The 18869-nt window shown below is 44.6% G+C and overlaps 1 protein-coding gene across 1 annotated transcript; it reads right to left on the minus strand.

Moving 5' to 3' along the window:
• Positions 1–273: 273 nt before the first annotated feature.
• LOC123448072 (WRKY transcription factor 55-like) lies at positions 274–3492 on the minus strand. Its single transcript, XM_045124845.1, has 3 exons — positions 3288–3492; positions 3067–3171; positions 274–1072 (listed from the first exon to the last, which is right to left on the minus strand). The coding sequence occupies exons 1-3, from the start codon at positions 3368–3370 to the stop codon at positions 589–591; spliced, it is 672 nt and encodes a 223-aa protein (XP_044980780.1). The 5' UTR covers positions 3371–3492; the 3' UTR covers positions 274–588.
• Positions 3493–18869: the final 15377 nt, after the last annotated feature.

Below are 18869 nucleotides of genomic sequence, written 5' to 3' on the forward strand. Positions count from 1 at the left end.
CTAGTGCTATCACACATCGGCGCGCTAAAATGCTATTTCCGCGTCTAATTTTTTTTAGCGTATCTGCGTTACCACGAGACTGTTGAAGATGCTCTTACATTATGCAGAAGCCTTCTTCCACTGGTGTGATTGTAAAGAGCTATTGTCCTCCCCCTTGTGCTGCCGGAAGAAAAAACAAGGCAAGTGATATACTCTCCCCCCGTCCTAAATTAGTTGACGCTCAAATGTATCTTGCTAGAAGGAGTATTATAAGCTGCATAAACCAACACAGTATGCAGGGAATCTGAAACCTTGCAGTACTTAATTAGTGACCGAACGGCCAGCCAAACTACTTCCAAATGGGAAACATTACCTTTCTTTTGCAAGGCGATGTACTACTAGATAAATAAATAAACTTCAGTCTAGTTCTTTACATCATCCAAGCACACAAATCTGGCTCGAATCTGAATGCAAAGGAAGCAAAAGAACAATGGTGGCAGCAGCGGCAGTAATCTCTCGGTGTGGATCCTTGAGAACTTCAGAACAGCAGTCCTGGCTACTCAAACTCAACCTGCAACAAGGGCCAAGGGGCCATCCAGCACACTTCCATCACAAGAAGTGGAAGTACTCGATGCATCTCGACTGGCCGATCGGCAGCAGTGTCCTCGACAGAGCATGGCCGCTAGCACCGCCAGACGAAGCACCTGTTCCTGCGAGACTGTCGGTCTCCATCTTGACCGGGGCATCGTCTGCCGACGGTGATGTATCTGTCCACTGAAACTGGTGACCGTAAGCGCCTATGTCGCTCTGTTGGTTGGTTGTGCTTGCTGGTGACTGTAGTGTACCCGGCGACGTTAAGAACGTTGGCTGCTCGCCGGTGGCATGCGACCCGAAGCAGATGGACACCGCCCTCCTCGAGGACGACTGCTCGGTGGTGTCTGGGGCGCTGCCGATGGGCCTCGAGGTGGTGTTGCAGCTGTGATGGTTGAAGTAAGTGACTGTGAACAATGGTGGGTCGCTCATGTCCTTCTGCTGGACTTGTTTTGTCGCAGGGCACTTCAGGTCAGTCTTGTAGGTACATCTGTAGTAGAACCTGCAAATTGTATGGCGCAGATTTAAATTTCCACCCCGGAAGGAAACAGAAGAAATGCATTCAAGAGCAAATACATTTCCAGGTACTAGGGAAGTATAGACATACAATAGTTGCATTCAAGAGCACATACATTTGGTGTGGCTTCTGTGGTGTAGTGTCCCATCTAACGACAGTGCAAGTAAATTTAATAACCAGGTAATTAATAAAATTTGTAGTCATGCCCTGTACCAGTTTCAATTTTAATTAATAATATCTCCCTTAAAAAATTACCCCACAAAAAAGAACTTTAAATTTTTTACTTCTGAAGGGCAGGCCTGGCAAGTGGTAGTCTCTCCACTTGCGGCCTGGAGGTCCTGGGTTCGAACCAGCCTCCTTGCTGAATTTAATGCAAGGGTAAAGTTCTCTAGAAATTCCTTTCCCCAGACCCCACCTTGTGTACGCCCTTAAATTTTTACTTCTAAGTGTTCCAGGGTACTACAGGAGTGTTTTGTTTGGTTTTATGTCGCCACATGGCAGGAGCAAGGTTTTGTATTGCTTTGCTGACATTTAAAACGATTTTTTTAGAACAAAAAAGGAAATAGTTAGTTAGTAACTACTGCAGAGCTTAGCTAACAAACCTCCCAGTTAGTGAGTAAAAGTGTAAAACTTCCACTATCCTACTAAATTTCAAGTTGGATAGTAGAACAGTACTTCTTGGACTCTTTTGACACCTTTTCTCTACCAACTTGCCTTATTCTTCTTAACACGAGTACTTTACAGTAAGCAACTAAGCATACATGCAAAGAGTAGCGTTACTTACAACATTCCTATAAAAAAGCACAAAGGTATTCGGATTGTTAAATCATGTGTTTTTTTTCACCTCTTCCCCCATCTAAATTCAATGAATTAAAATCAGGCCAAAATGCTCCATAGTACCACACGCTTTGGGGACCTTTTATCTACCGCTTTCTAAAAGAAGAAACGTTAACATCTATGACCAGTCTCTTGAAGGAGTAACAGGAGGATGTTGGGTCAGCATCACAGGCCACTAGTCTTGGAAGTAAAAGAAGTATTAGCTGAGACCGTCGACATGATGCTAAAGGTTGCAGACTTGAATCAGGACAAGTGTGCAAAACAATTGAGGAAACTTCTAGTCTGCTAGTGAAATATATTACAGTAGATCTCAAACGACTTGCAAATGAGAGGCAGCGAAGGAGGCCCACTTGCGAATTTTTTATCGGTATGGCGAGCCAACACCTTTTGGATTTTTATTTGTCTTGCTGGGTTGTCAATTACGTAAGAGATTGCCGCTGTGAAGGTCCCTACGCTGATTACATAAACAGTTTCTAGTTGACGAGCATGTCTTTTACTTTCCACTTGATTAAGGGTTATGCCGACACTTGTCGCACTCTAGTTCTGCCAAGAAGTGACTAGTGGAAAACCACACAGAGTTTGCTGCAAAGAATCAAATACATTGACCAAACCGCCTGCTCTGGGTGCGGTAAGCGACTAAGCGGTGATGTGGTTTGTGGTCTGATGAAGTTTAACTATTTTGATTTGAATATAAATGTAATATCTGGCCCACTCACTGGCTTCATATAAATAATTATTTCTATTTCTATGTATGATGTTACAGAAACTAAAGATTAGTTAATAAACATGTATAATATCTGAGAGACATGTTCTCTATCTATAGTAGACTAGAAAGATGATCCTGCGTGCATATTGACTAATTTCTTGATATTGCGAGCTAGGAATTCTTCCTGTTAGAAAAAGGGGTTGAACGTCCAGGCCCCCCAAATGTTCCAGATCAACACACGCCCTCAGTAAATTCACCCAATTTCAGTCCCTGCTAATTCACCAGTAGATCTACCAACACCTATAAACCAACCGTTCTAGCTACTTGAAATTACTTTACCACACACAGGCAACACATGCACGAACGGAAATAGGAAAAACATGGAGCTTGGGGGAACGTAATGAATCGAACGGCGGAGCCGGCCATGGAAGCAAACCTCGGGAAGTTGGAGTTGGAGAGCTTCTTCTCGCCGTACTTCCTCCACTGGTGCCCGTCGTCGTACGGTGCGTAGGTGTCCGCCGTCCACGTCCGCTCCTCCTTCCTGGCGTCCGCGCGCACAGCGACGGCAAGAGCAGAAAAGGAAAATCAGGAAACTGAAGCGCAAAGCATCGACCTTTTTGCTCCAAGAAATTAGCACGGCAAACTGCGGGAGCGTACCGGATTCTTTGCTGGGTCCTGGTTGTCCTACTGCTGCTGGATCCCAGGTCGCTGGGGTAGGACGGGACGGAGTCCAGGGCCATGGAGGCCGGTCGGTCGGAGAAGGAGAAGGGGAGCGAGAGAGGAGAGGGAGAGGCCTTGGGATTTTGTGGGCCGGCGGTGGAGAAGAGGCGACGTTTCTGCTGGGGCCTTCCTCGGTCTCTCTGACTAGCTTTATTTATAGCATTAAACAACGACGGCGCGGGGAGCTGCATTCTTCAACGTTAACACGCGCCGACCCCTCTCTCATGCTTCACTTAACGGCGCTTATTACCCCCCACCCCCCTCCATGCATTTCCTCTCGCTTTTTGAACCTTTTCTTTCAAGAGGGTAGCATTTTTGCTAAAAGAAAATTCAATTCGAAAGTATTTAAAAATATGTTGATAACCCGTTCTCTATATTTACGATCGCTCTCTGAATTTATGAAAACGTACTTAAAAATATGTTGATAACCCGTTCTCTATTTACGACCACTCTCTGAATTTATGAAAATGTTTACAACCTGGTCTTTTGAAGCAGTGCAGCCCGCGCCAGTGGTTGCGACGGCAACCGATGTTTTGGTGCGACGCACACCACGTCAATGGTTTGTGATGTTAACTAGTCATTTAGCGCGGCGCAGCCCGCCCAATGGTTTGTGACGTTATCGAGACTTTCAACGCGATGCATCTCTAGCCAATGGTTGCGACATCAATGGGTCTTTCGGTGCGACGCAGCCCACGCCAATTGTTTGTGATGCTAACGAGCCTTTCGGCGCGGCGCAGCCCTCACCAATGTTTGCAACATCAATCGTTCTTTCGATGCGGCGCAGCTCACGCCAATAGTTGTGACGTCAAGTAGTCTTTCAATGCGACGCAACCCGTGTCAATGTTTGCAAAATCAATTGGTCTTTCGACGCGGTGCAGCCCGCACCAATAGTTATGATGTCAACTGCTCTTTCAGTATTATTATGTTTTTATGTACAATAGAAAATCACTTTAAGTCATGTAGGGTTTTTTAAAGCAAGACAGGATAATCTTATGTTATTTTTATACTAGTTTGAATTTTTATGATTATCTATTGTTTGATGTGACAAGGAAATTAAATCTAGCCCAAATTGTCCAAATGCCACAAATATGTGGTTCAATGGATATATTGACAATAATAAATGATAACATTATGCATCTCACTCCATAAAAAACAAAAAGTTGTTCCTCCCCATTGCCAATCAATCTATTAATTTTCAAGGAACAAATTCTCTTGATTTGAACATATTCTTCTAGGAATATTAATTTTTATTAAATAATTTTGATTCAAAAGTATTACAATTTCTGAAGGATTTTGGACATTCATTAAATATCCATATGAGAAGTTTGATTTGTTATTTGGTAAGGAATTCTTTGCATTTTGCGAAATGTTTTATCTAGAAACAATCTTCTATCATTTTATAGAAAGACCGTTTGTTAAAATTGTTGAAATATTTGCAAGATAGTCTTCTGGCGCGATGTCCCCCCCCCCCCCCCCCCCCCCCCCGCCCCGCTGTCAGTGAACTGTTTGACGTTGCCGCGTGCACTGACTTGTCATGACTGACGTGAAAGATATTGAGCGTCACACATTATAAGAGCTATCTCATAGTTTAAAGCCAATATTATTATGTTTTTTCGTGCAAAATGGGGCATCATTTAAGTTATGTAGGACATTTAAAACCATACCATTGCAATCTTGTGTTATTTTTATATTTATGCATTATGGAGATCTACAAATCAAATAGGCTCCGAGTTCAACATCATAAATATATAGTAAAGCTGGTTCGAGTTTTGATGCTTATCTTTGGTTCAATGTGACAATTTTTTTAATCTAACCATGATTGTCACGTTGCCACAAATATGTGGTTCTAAGGATATTGACAAATGACAATAAATGACAACCGTGTGCATCTTACCCCACAGGAAAACTAGAAGGATGTTCCCCTCCATTACCAACATTTCCTTTGTATCTTCAACAAAAGCAGGGAGCGGCAACGGCAATCAGCTAACGGCATGAGTCGTCATGACAGAGCCCGGCACATGCATCCTGAATTCTGAGAAAAACTACATGGAAATGTCAATGCAGCCCCATGTGCAGAGGGGGACAGCTCATGCCCCGCCATACATATTTTTCTTTCCATCTCATGCAGTTTGGTCTTATGTTAGTTGTTAATTAAGTAGAAGAAAGGTTTAGCTTTGTGAGCACAAAATCTTGGGTTTGGTGAATCACAATCCTACCGACACAGGCTAGCACTGGAATCAATCAACAAATTTTAATAGCGCCTTATGTACCCTAATCTCTCAGAGTAATAGTCTTTTTTAAGCAGTTCTGTGGCAGGGATATGATGTATAGAAAGAAAGGTGAAGGGTAGGAAGAACAACTCTAGTTAATGACTCCTCGTTTAATTTAGTGCTACTCCTACTGGTTTACAGTGGCGACTAATGACAACATGGTAGCAAAAATCCCTCGTAATAAGTATCATGAACCTTGTGAAATGGCATAATTCATCACATTTCACTAATGCAAATGAACATTTAGAAAAGGGAACAAAATATAAATGTTAGATGTTAGATGTTTGAATTGCGGCAGAAAATGACTACATGCATCGTTCAGATGCAGATGTCGGGTTATATCTTTCTTTTTCACAAAATAATGTAAATGTTAAAGTAAAAAAAAATCTATGATCACTTGCAGCATGGAAAATGAGTAAACGTTTGAATTGTGGCAGAATTATTAGATGTTTTCTTCTACACTTGTACGGTTGTACCAGAGATCGTGGCCATCAGCTTTCTAAAAAAACTCATCAACTTAACCATTTCACTTTCAAGAACCAGTGGACCACAGAAATGAAGAGAAGCGATCTGGCCAAGAATTGCATGAGAAATATTTTAGCTATTTGAGATTGTGGCTCTAGTTGTAGCCGCATCACCCCAATGTATTTTTATTGTTTCGTTGCGGCCGATAGAGAACTTCTGGTGATACATTCGAACAGTGCCAGGATTAGTTTATTTGGATTGTTGGGACCAGATCGATTGCTTCTTGCATTTTTCTTCCTTCCAAAATTTGTCAAACTTTTATGACGAACTCAACCAATAATTGATTTTTTTAGGAACAGTTTGGTTCTGTGGGAAACTAAAAACATTTAACTCGTGCTCTTAAAAGAGCCTTGATGAATAATATATTTTTTGTAAGACAACGCAATTCTTGTATTGCTTTCTTATCCTGGATTAAAAAAATGCACAACCAACGAAAACCACCTTGTCACTCTGTCATTTCCATAGGATTACAAGGAGAACTAATAAATCTCTTCAAACAGTTACCAAAAAAATATTGGTCGACTTTATCAATTTCTCCATATGTATTACGAAAATAATCACAATGTCATAATAATTTCTTCATGTAGTTAAAAAATTATAGAAGTGTTTGTTTACATCTTAGTTAATTGAAAAAAAATCACTTTTTGGCGGACTTCAAAATTTGCCCATATAAAGCTAAAAATGATCTAATCTTGTAATAATTTGTTCACTTTGTGTGAAATATAAAATTGTTCTGGTGGTAAAAGAGGGAATCTTACACAGATCTCGATATCAGATCTACAACACCTGATGTGATGCTCCACCGCCTACCCCATCACGTGCATCGGCCGATGACAGAACCCAGAAAGACATGCCATTGCAGCCCGTCCTTGCGGAGCATGCCGAGCAACCTCCATGTTGTGGCTACAATGGCATAACTTCGTAATTCGGCATGTTAGCCGAGAGACACCCCAACCTCTAATCTCACCAAAACAACTCCATGTTTTGGTGAGATTAGAGGTTGTTCCTCGCAAACTCCGGGTTGTGTGGTTTCTTCCCTCTTGCTAGACCATGCACGCCACCACCGCATGTGGTCTAGGTTGCCTCTCAGAGTGAGGTCATTGCCATGGTTGTGGCTCCAGTGATGCAGATTATGCCTGAGATGTAGGAGTTATGTGGGAAGCCCGCTTCACCTGCGTTGATGGTGCTTCCACTACTAGAATCAGGAAATTTGCCACCAACCAGTTCTTTGCCATCTGCTGGTTGATGGCAAAGCCTCTTTGCCATCAGCTGCCAAAGAACAGATGGCAAAGTCATGGTTGTTGGAAAAGATCGTGTTTGCCATCAGCCGTTATTTGTCGTCTGTCAGCACACGGCAGAGAAGGTGCAGGTAGACGACAAAGGGTTGGTTGTTGGCAAAGAACATGTTTGCCATCAGCCAACCCTTTGTCGTCTGCTGGCGGACGAGAGAGAAGGTGAAGGCAGACGACAAAGGGGACGACCGGTGCCAACCCTAACAGCCGACGCCAACCCCACCCCAACCCACCCATTTGTCGTCTGCCTCGGGACGGCCCCATAACGGTCACTGCTACCTCTTGAGCTTGCGTTGGTTTTTCCCTTGAAGAGGAAAGGGTGATGCAGCACAGTAGCAGTAAGTATTTCCTTCAGTTTGAGAACCAAGGTATCAATCCAGTAGGAGTATCAAGGCAAGTTTCCAAAGTACCTGCGCAAAAACAAACAAACTTGCGCAGAACGCTATAAAGGGGTTGTCAATCCCTTCACGATTGATTGCAAGGTGAGATCTGAAGACGGAAAGTGCAACAAAGTAAAAGTGTAGAGCTGAAAATATGAAGTGAAGTAGACCCGGGGGCCATAGTGTTCACTAGAGGCTTCTCTCATGATAGCAAATATTACGGTGGGTGAACGAATTACTGTCGAGCAATTGATAGAACCGCGCAAAGTCATGATGATATCTAAGGCAATGATCATACATATTGGCATCACGTCCGAGACAAGTAGACTGATACTGTCTCCATCTACTACTATTACTCCACACATCGACCGCTATCCAGCATGCATCTAGTGTATTGAGTTCATAACAAACAGAGTAACGCCTTAAGCAAGATGACATGATGTAGAGGGATAAATTCATGCAGTAGATATAAACCCCATCTTTTTACCCTTGATGGCAACAACACGATGCGTGCCTTGCTACCCCTTCTGTCACTAGGTGAGGACACCGCACGGTATGAACCCAAAACCAAGCACTTCTCCCATTGCAATAATTGTAGATCAAGTTGTCCAAACAAAACCCACAACTCGAAGAAAATTACAAGGATACGAAATCATGCATATAAGAGATCAGAAGAAACTCAAATAATATTCATAGGTAATCTGATCATAAATCCACAATTCATCGAATCTCGACAAACACACCGCAAAAGAAGATTACATCGGATAGATCTCCATGAAGATCATGGAGAACTTTGTATTGAAGATCCAAGAGAGAGAAGAAGCCATCTAGCTACTAGCTATGGACCCGAAGGTCTGTGGAGAACTACTCACGCATCATTGGAGAGGCAATGGTGTTGATGAAGAAGCCCTCCGTGTCCGAATCCCCCCTCCGGCAGGGCACCAGAACGTGCCCCAGATGGGATCTTGCGGAGACAGAAGCTTGTGGCGGCGGAAAAGTATTTTCGTGGCTCTCTCCCATGGTTTCAGATTTTAGGGAATTTATAGGCGGAAGAAGTAGGGCAAAGGAGCCACGGGGGGCCCACAAGCCTGCTAGGCGCCCCCAGGCCGCGGCTAGGGGGCTTGTGGCCTCCTCCGGAGTCCTTTGCCTTGGTTCTCAAGTTCCCTGCGTATCTTCTGTTCCGGAAAAAATCATTCCGAAGATTTTATTCCGTTTGGACTCCGTTTAATATTCTTCTCTGAAAAGGGTTAAAAACATGAAAAAAACAGGAACTCGCACTTGGCACTAAGTTAATAGGTTAGTCCCAAAAAAGATATAAAATGCATAAAAAACATCCAAAGTTGACGAGATAGTAGCATGGAACCATTAAAAATTATAGATACGTTGGAGACGTATCAAGCATCCCCAAGCTTAACTCCTGCTCGTCCTCGAGTAGGGAAGTGATAAAGACTGAAATTTTGATGTGGAATGCTACCTAACATATTTTTCCTTTGTAACTTCTTTCATGTGACATGAATGTTTAGATCCGTAAGATTCAAAACAATAGTTTGCTATTGACATGAAAACAATAATACTTCAAGCAAACTAGCAAGGTAATCATGAAATTTCAAAATAACAAGGCCAAAGAAAGTTATCCCTACAAAATCATATAGTCTGGCTATGCTCCATCATCCCCACACAACGAATTTAAATCATGCACAACCCCCGTATTGGCCAAGTAATTGTTTTCGCACTCTTACTTTCTCAAACCTTTTCAACTCTCATGCAATACATGAGCGTGAGCCATGGATATAGCACTATAGGTGAAATAGAGTGTGGTGGAGTTTGTGAGGAAAAAAGGAGGAGATGGTCACATCGACTCGGCGTATCAACGGGCTATGGAGATGCCCATCAATAGACATCAATGTGAATGAGTAGGGATTACTGAAAAGGATCGATATGGTTGACTAGAGGGGGGGTGAATAGGCAACGACCACTTTTTAATTAATCTTAGCAAGTTAAGGTAAACAACATATGGGTTCTCAAATATTACAACAATGGGGTGAACCCTAATGAAGCTAATAACGAGAGATACTAAGACAAGTAAGAGATAGACGACAACATAAGCATACACAAAGTAAAGGTTAGAGATAACCACAAGTGGAACTGATGGAGACGAGGATGTGTTACCGAAGTTCCTTCCCTTTGACAGGAAGTACGTCTCCGTTGGAGCGGTGTGGAGGCACAATGCTCCCCAATAAGCCACTAAGGCCGCTGTATTCTCCTCACGCCCTCGCACGATGCAAGGTACCATGATTCCACTATAGGTGCCCTTGAAGGTGGCGACCGAACCTTTACAAACAAGGTTGGGGCAAACTCCACACAAAGCTTGGAGGCTCCCAACAAGACCACAAAGCTTCAACACAATGGAATGTGGCTTCGAGGTGACCTCAACCGTCTAGGATGCTCAAACACCCAAGAGTAACAAGATCCGCAAGGGATTGGTGGGGGAATCAACTTTTCTCTTGGTGGAAGTGTGGATCTAGGCCTTCTCAACCAATCCCTAAAGAATCAACAAGTTTGATTGGCTAGGGAGAGAGATCGGGCACTTTTGAGCTTAGGGAGCAACAATGGAGCTTGGGAGGGTAAGAGATAAGGTTCCACAGCTAAAAGAACCCTTTATGTAGTGGGGGGGGGGGAATCCAACCGTTTTCCCACTTTCAGCCCGAGTCTAGCGGTACTACCACTGGCACTCCAGCGGTACTACCGCTAGCTGCAGCGGTACTACCGCTGGGCCGCTGGTAGTGCATACGCACTACCACCGCCAAGAAAGTCTTCGCAAAAAGGTCCATTCACATACAACCGCTAGGCAGGCGGTACTGAGCTCCTGGAGCGGTACTACCGCTGACCAGGGGCGGTACTACCGCCAGCTAGCGGTACTACCGCTGACCAGGGGCGGTACTACCGCTAGGGCTAGCGGTACTACCGCTTGGCCCAGCGGTACTACCGCTGGGGGACCATTTGCACAGAAGAGGGGAACACAAAGGCGGGAGCCACTCCAAAGATGCTGGCAAGGGGAAAATATGTGAAGTGTGCGCGTGCAAAGATTGATTCCACCCAAACCTTTCCACTACGGTTCCCCTCTTAATAGTATGGCTTTCCTATGACTTAAATAAAGAGAATCGTAGAGAGCGCCGGCCTTCTGTTCCACGAACGAGGGGGTGAGTCGTCTTGTGCTGTTGACGTGTGTTATCTGAAATCTTAATCACACACGATTAGTCCTTTGCGGTACTGTCATCAATCACCAAAATTACTTAGGCATAAACTATGCCCCAACAATCTCCCCCTTTTTGGTGGATTGATGACAATACCGGATTTGCACAGAGAATAATATGAGGACTAAAAGATAGAGATATATGATAAAAAGGAGCATATGACTCACAGCATATGATGGAAATAAATCTCTCACAAGTTCATGTCTCACAAAATATAGCAAAACAGAAGCAAACCAAGTTCGAAGCAAAACACGAAAGATAAGCAAATCAAAGCAAAGTTCGACTCTCAAAGCAAATCCTAGACTCTCTCCCCTTTTGGCACAAGACACCAAAAAGGGGCACACCTAACGCCATAGGTGGTTACTCCTCATCCTCAGCATCGCCAGACTCATCCGTACCCTCCGGATCGTCCTGCTCCTCCTCTTCCTCCTCAGCGCCAGACCACTGGTAACCTTGAGCCCGCATCCAAGTAGCCTCTGGAATTATGTCGTCCTCTGATCCGCTGGAGATGTCAACATCAAGAGTCCTTAGGACACGCTTGTGCCTCTGACGGTTCTCCTTCTGAGCCACGTGCGTCTGGTACTGGCCCTTAGAAGAGAGTCTTCATCTTATCCTGCAGTTTGATGGCCCAAGATGGCATGGCAGAAGAGCGGGACTGAGAGGCGGTTCCTTTGTCAGCAGCAGTCTCTGTGTCAGTGTCCATGTGCTGAGAGGAAGTTGATGGGTTGGCCCATTTATCCTTGACGCGAAGCTTGACAGGATCGTGCACAATGTAGTCAGCCTGAATGTATAACTCCTCCTGCGGATAGGTGTCTTGCCACTTCTGACGGATATAAGCAAACAGATAGGGCCCGTAGATGGGAACCTTGCGCATCATGATGCAGTTCCAGAGCTTAGTGAACATCACATCAGAAATATCAAGAGGGGCAGACTCCTTAGTCATAGCCTCCTCACAGAGCAGTAGCATCTCAGCCAGAGAGCCATGTACCTCGTCGAAGTTGCCAATGCGAGGAAAGAGGGTGTTGCGGAAGATCCGATGCATGATGTCCAGATGCCTGGGGAGCACACCCTTCTTCACATAGAGTAGCTGCAGTCTGTCCTTGGCGGAGGCCCTATCAGTGGAAGTTGCAGCATGAGGACGCGACCCAAGTGGAGTGTCAGCGCCCTGGAAATCAACCTTGAGGAATGCCATGAATTCACGCCAGGTACCGGTCATCTTCTGAGTCCCAGTCATCCACACCATGGAGCGCTCGTCATCAGGCGAGAAGTGAACGGTGACATAGAACTGGGCAACAACATTGGGGTCAAAGTCTGTCTTGAAAGATATGATATCCTTGATGCCCAGTTTGTCAATCAGAGAAAGAGCATCAACAAAATAGTCCATGTTCCGCTTAAGGTGAGCCAGGTCAATCCACTGAACGGGGACAAAGTTCTTCTTGAAATGGTTGATGATATCACGGTAGATCCTGCAGTGATCCCTTGTCCACACATGCTCGACATTCTTGATCACAGCCCGCTCTTGGAGATAGTGGTTTTGGGTGCGGAAACGCAGAAAATCCTTAGGGGGCATGGTGCGGACGTTGATCCCCTTATCCTTGTGAGCGGTCTTCTTGAAGGCCTGCTTTTTGGGTTGCAGACCTGAAGTGGCGGAACCCTCTGGAGCCTCTGGATTGCGAAAATGCTTGGACTGTGTGTCCCGTGGGGGGGTTCGAGCGGCGAGCACCACCTGTGACACAAAACACACACCGAAAACGAGTGACAAAGAGGAGTCAAGGCAATGAACAAGAAAAAACAGAAAAGTAAACACTCATTGCCAAGCACACGAGAAGAGTACACAGAGAGTCCTCCTGGCGGTAGTACCGCTACCCCTGGCGGTAGTACCGCTGGGGTCCTAGCGGTAGTACCGTTACCCCTGGCGGTAGTACCGCTGGGGTCCTAGCGGTAGTACCGCGACCCCTGGCGGTAGTACCGCTGGGGTTTGATTTTCAGATCTGTAATAAAAATAGACCCCATAGATATGGCTACATGAATTTTACGAGGGGCATGGGCTGTGTATGAACATTAAGAACTCCACCACAACCCTAATCACAAGAGGATCACAAGTACCATCTAAATAAGCACATACCTAGTCAAGAGAGAGCAAGTTTTAGATCTAATCCAAACATAGTTCAAGTGCTTGATCTAAAACATGTAAATCCTAGGGCATGGCAAAATAAACAACAAAGATTCATAGGACCTACACTCCCCTCAAATATCTCCTTCATGCCCTCCAAGAACAAGGCACAATATCAAAGACATGGATCCAAACCACCAATGCTCCTAACCCTAGAACAAGAACATCAACCAAGAGAAGAAGGAGAGGAGCTTTACCGGGGTCCATGGCACTTGGAGGAGGAAGGAGAAGTGAAGCAAATCCTCCAACTCAACGGAGAGAAGGAGCTCCACGTATAGAGATCGAAATAGGAGGAGTTCGGGGTTGGGGAGGGAGGAGCCGCGAGGAAGAAGAAAGAGGCAGCAAAAAACGGGCTCCCCCTCCTTTATATAGCCCAAGGGGTACGGGCCAGCGGTAGTACCGTTGTGGTCCTGGCGGTAGTACCGCTACCTGGCGGTAGTACCGCTGGCTGCAGCAGTAGTACCGCTCCCCCTGAGACAGCCCTAAAAATTTCCTAGTTAGGTCGTGGTAGATTGGGATCCTGGCGGTAGCACCGCTATCCCTAGCGGTAGTACCGCTGGGGTCCTGGCGGTAGTACCGCTACCCCTGGCGGTAGTACCACTACAAATGTCACAACGGGACCTAGGAGAAGAGAAGAACGTGGGCAAATGACAAGTAAGTGGAAAAAGAAGATAACACCCGAAATATATACTGACTTGTCATTTTATATCCTTTCTCCGATATGAGAGAAAGGTGGGGGGTGGTGGCCAAGGCCACCTATGTTTGAGACAGAGGTATGACACCGCGAAGAATTATCCTTGGGTTCATGACCAATGCTCGTCTTTGAAGCACAAGTGCCATTTGACAATGGCTAAAGTGAAAGAATAGATCGATTTATGCATAATGGGGGGAGGAAAAGTTCATTGAGAGAACAACACTCCCCCTATGTCCATGCCTACATCTAGACCACGATGGAATGCATAGTGAGGTGCAACATGCCTAGCTTCAATCCACATTACTTGAATCAATGATATTTAGCTCATGCCTTAACTCCCGGAACCTTGCTTCATCTAGAGGCTTAGTGAAAATATCTGCAAGTTGCTCTTCAGTGTGGATGAAGTGAACCTCAATATCACCTAGCTTGATATGTTCACGAATGAAGTGATGACGAATATCAATATGCTTGGTTTTGCTATCTTGCACTGGGTTGAGGGAAATCTTGATAGCACTTTGATTGTCACATAGAAGAGGCACTTTGTCACAAGTGACACCGTAATCCTTTAAAGTTTGCCTCATCCATAGCAATTGTGCACAACAACTTGCAGCTGACACATACTCAGCTTCGGTTGATGATAGAGAGACGCAATTCTGCTTCTTTGAAGACCAACTTACCAATGAGCGACCAAGGAATTGGCATCCTCCAGAAGTTGACTTCCTCTCCACACAATCTCCTGCCCAATCTGAGTCAGAATAGCCAACTAGATTGAAGTTTGCTCCTTTGGGATACCAAAGACCAAAGTTTGGGGTATGAGCCAAATATCGAAAGATTCGCTTAACAGCCATATAATGACTTTCTTTTAGTGCGGATTGAAACCGTGCACATATCCCTACACTCAACATAATATCCGGTCTAGATGCACAAAGGTAAAGGAGGGATCCAATCATGGAGCGATATACCTTTTGATCCACTGCTTTACCATTGGGATCACTGTCAAGCTTGCATCTTGTTGGCATGGGGAACTTGACCGGTTTGACATCTTCGAGCTCAAACCGTTTGAGCATGTCTTGAGTGTACTTGGCTTGTTTGATGAAGGTCCCTTCTAGGCCTTGTTTAATCTCGAACCCGAGGAAGAACTTCAACTCTCCCATCATGGACATCTCAAATTTCTCAGTCATTAGTGCAGCAAATTCTTCATTGAAGGAAATGTTAGGAGAGCCAAAGATAATATCATCAACATATAGCTGGCATATGAACAAATCCCCTTTAACCCTCTTAGTAAAAAGAGTGGGATCTATCTTCCCAATTTCAAACCCACGATCTTGTAACAACTCAGTAAGATACTCATACCACGCACGTGGGGCTTGTTTAAGGCCATAGAGTGCCTTATTAAGTTTGTACACATGATTGGGGAGCTTGGGATGTTCAAATCCCAGGGGTTGTTTGACATAGACCAACTCATTTAAAGGACCATTAAGAAAGGAACTTTTCACATCCATTTGTTGTAATTTGAAGTTATGATGGGAAGCAAATGCAAGAAACATGTGAATAGATTCTAGACGAGCGACAGGGGCAAAGGTTTCACCGTAGTCGATACCCTCGACTTGGGAGTAGCCTTGAGCCACTAGTCTTGCCTTGTTTCGAATCACAATACCATTGGCATCTTGCTTGTTCTTGAATATCCATTTGGTCCCGATGACATTATGTTCCTCCGTTGGCCTAGGCACTAGATCCCAGACTTGGTTGCGCTCGAAGTTGTTAAGTTCTTCATGCATGGCCATAAGCCAATCCTCATCATCGAGTGCTTCCTGTACCTGTTGAGGTTCACAATACGAAACAAACGCGTGATGCTCACAATAATTCCATATCTGTTGACGGGTGGATACTCCCCTTTTCAAACTGCCAAGTACATTCTTCATAAGATGTGACTTAACTTTCAGCTTGTTCGCAATCTTGGCTGCTCGACGCTCCAAGAGTTCTTCATTGGATAACGGGGGAGCATCGACTTGTTTACTTTGCTTGCCCTTGCGTCTTGAGCCTCCCTTGGCACCGGCTGTTGGTGCTGCAGAAGGGAATTGTGAGACAGTATCCTGATCATCTTGTCCTTCGACTTGAGCAGGTTCACTAGTTTGTTCTTGTATTTGTGGTTGCTCTTGATCTTGATCTTGTGCTTCTACTTGGTCTGGATCTCGTGGTTGCACTTGATCTTGATCATGAGCAGGTTCGGAGTCTTGGGAGAGTGCTTGAATATCGTGAGACACATCATCATTGTTGGGCAATTTATCTTGACCTTGAGCTTGTTCATTTTGTTGAGAGTCTTCTCTTTGTTCATCGGAAGCGTGTGGGGCTTGTGAAGGTGATGGCTCCACTTGCGTAGAGCATTGTCCTTCTCCTTCGACCACAAGGGGTTCCTCAATGGGGAGTATTTGACCAATCCCCATTCTTCTTATGGCTTGAGGAGGAATTTCATCACCTACATCACAAAGACCACTTTGCTCCACTTGGGAGCCATTATTTTCATCAAACTCCACGTTACACGTCTCCTCAATGAGTCCGGTGGACTTGTTGAGGACACGGTAAGCATGAGAGTTTGTAGCATAACCAACAAAGATGCCCTCATAAGCTCTAGAATCAAATTTAGCTAAATGTGCACCTTTCTTGAGAATGAAATACTTACAACCGAATACCCGGAAGTACTTGAGATTGGGTTTGTTTCCAGTTAGAATCTCATATGGAGTCTTGTTCAAGCCTTTGCGGATATAGAGCCGATTGGATGCATGACATGCTGTGTTGATGGCCTCTGCCCAGAAGTTATATGGAGATTTGAATTCTGCCATCATTGTCCTTGCAGCATCTATCAAGGTCCGGTTCTTCCTTTCTTCCACGCCATTTTGTTGAGGGGTATATGGTGCAGAATATTGGTGTTTTATTCCCTCATCACCTAGAAACTCATCCAAGGTGTAGTTCTTGAACTCGGTGCCGTTGTCACTTCTAATCATCAAGATCTTTGCTTCATGTTGACGTTGGGCTTCATTAGCAAAGTTGATGACAGTTTGTTGAGTTTCACTCTTCTTTTTGAAGAAATATACCCAGGTATATCTTGGGTAGTCGTCAACAATCACCAAGCAATACTTTCTGCCTCCAAGACTATCAAATGATGGAGGGCCAAAGAGATCCATATGGAGAAGCTCCAATGGCCTCTTAGTGTAGATAAGAGTCGTTGGACGATGAGCAGTTTCATGAATCTTTCCTTCAATGCAGGCACTGCAAACACGATCTTTAGCAAAACTCACATTTGTTAGTCCACGAATATGGTCCCCTGTCAGAAGTCTTTGCAAAGATCTCATATTGACATGAGCCAAACGGCGATGCCAAAGCCAGCCCACATCAACTTTAGCCATTAAACATGTCGCGGTCTTAGTGGGTCGCTTTGAGTAGTTCACCACATAAAGACCATTTTCGACATATCCAACATAGGCTACTTTAAGAGTCTTGCTCCTCAGGAGGACCACAGTATCAAGATTAAAGAATGTGGAAAAACCCATAATTGCAAGTTGACGAACCGAAAGTAAATTGTAGGCAAGTGACTCAACAAGCATGACCTTCTCAATAGATAACTCTTGAGAGACGACCACCTTACCAAATCCCAATACCTTTGACGAGGATGCATCGGCGAATTGGACATGGGTGGGCATAGATGGAGAAGGATGCACATCCACCACTAAGTCCTTGCTTCCGGTCATATGATTTTTTGATCCACTATCGAGCAACCATGACACCCCACCGGAAGCAAACTCCTGCAATAGATCAATGCTTGGTTTTAGGTACCCATTTTTAATGGGTCCTTTCATGTTAGAGACAAGGGTCTCAGGAGCCCAGATAGCCCATTCAATATACTCATCGTAGGAACCAACAAATCTGGCATAAACATGCCCATCACTAGCACAACATAAGACATAAGAAGAATTGAGTTTGTCAGCTGTGTTAGTAGGAATGGTTTTGCCCTTCTTGAGGTTTCCATAGTCCACCTTGTTCCTGTTCACCTTCTGAGTCCCCTCACCCTCTTTGACAAAGATGTCCATGAGGGTAGGAGATCGTTTGTTCCTGTTTCTCCTTTTACCTTTTGACTTGGAGGTAAGTCCAAGTCCCTCCTTTCCTACAACACCTTTTTGAGTGCTCAAGAGGTCGTTTAGGCTCTTCTCACCTTGTATGCATGCCACAAGGCCCTTCTCAAGTTTCTCCTTTAACTTGGCATTTTCCTCCACAAGATGTACATGCTCACAACACGGATTATTTGCACAAGCATTATCAATTAACACAAAGGGAGGACAAGTGGATATCTCCTTGGTAAGTTGTGCTTGGAGTTGATCATGAGACTCTTTCAGAGAGAAATGAACACCTTTCAAGACCTTGTGGGCCTTGTCAAGTGTGTCAAACTCCTCTTTGAGTCTGTCATGGCCAACCCCAAGAGCATACTTTTCAGACTTAAGCATACGAGTAAGAACAACATCATGATCTAGTTTCTTTTGCATTTTAGCGCAGTCATCGTTATATGACTCCTCAAGAGCCAAACGAAGAGTGCGCTCCTTTTCTAGAGCATTAGATAATTCAGCAATTTCATCGGCATAGTCACGACTGTGTCCCTGAAGCTCGGAGATGGTCTCCTCATGAGACTCAATGAGGTGAGTGGCCTCACCCAGTTGTTCCAAGAGAGCAACAAAGTGCTTCTTGGATTCTCCCTTAATAGTGCACATAAACTTGTCAAGATCATGCTCATTAAGTTCCCCAACATCACTATCATCAACACAATTTAACAATGAAGGAGCAGTAGCGATGTTGGCCTTAATGATGGGAGTTACCTGATTGATACCTTTTGCCATGAGGCACTTGGTGATGTGGTTCTCGTTGGGGGCGTTGAAGAGAGACAC

This window comes from Hordeum vulgare, chromosome 4H (assembly GCF_904849725.1).
Source record: "Hordeum vulgare subsp. vulgare chromosome 4H, MorexV3_pseudomolecules_assembly, whole genome shotgun sequence".
NCBI lineage: Eukaryota > Viridiplantae > Streptophyta > Magnoliopsida > Poales > Poaceae > Hordeum > Hordeum vulgare.

What these genes read in the sequence shown, in the direction of transcription:
- LOC123448072 (XM_045124845.1), bottom strand. Translation starts at nt 3,370, where the DNA reads ATGGCCCTGGACTCCGTCCCGTCCTACCCCAGCGACCTGGGATCCAGC. An exon ending in AGGACCCAGCAAAGAATCCG is followed by an intron (nt 3,172 to 3,287) that starts GTACGCTCCCGC and finishes CGCGGACGCCAG; the next exon opens with GAAGGAGGAGCGGACGTGGA. An exon ending in TCCAACTCCAACTTCCCGAG is followed by an intron (nt 1,073 to 3,066) that starts GTTTGCTTCCAT and finishes TACAATTTGCAG; the next exon opens with GTTCTACTACAGATGTACCT.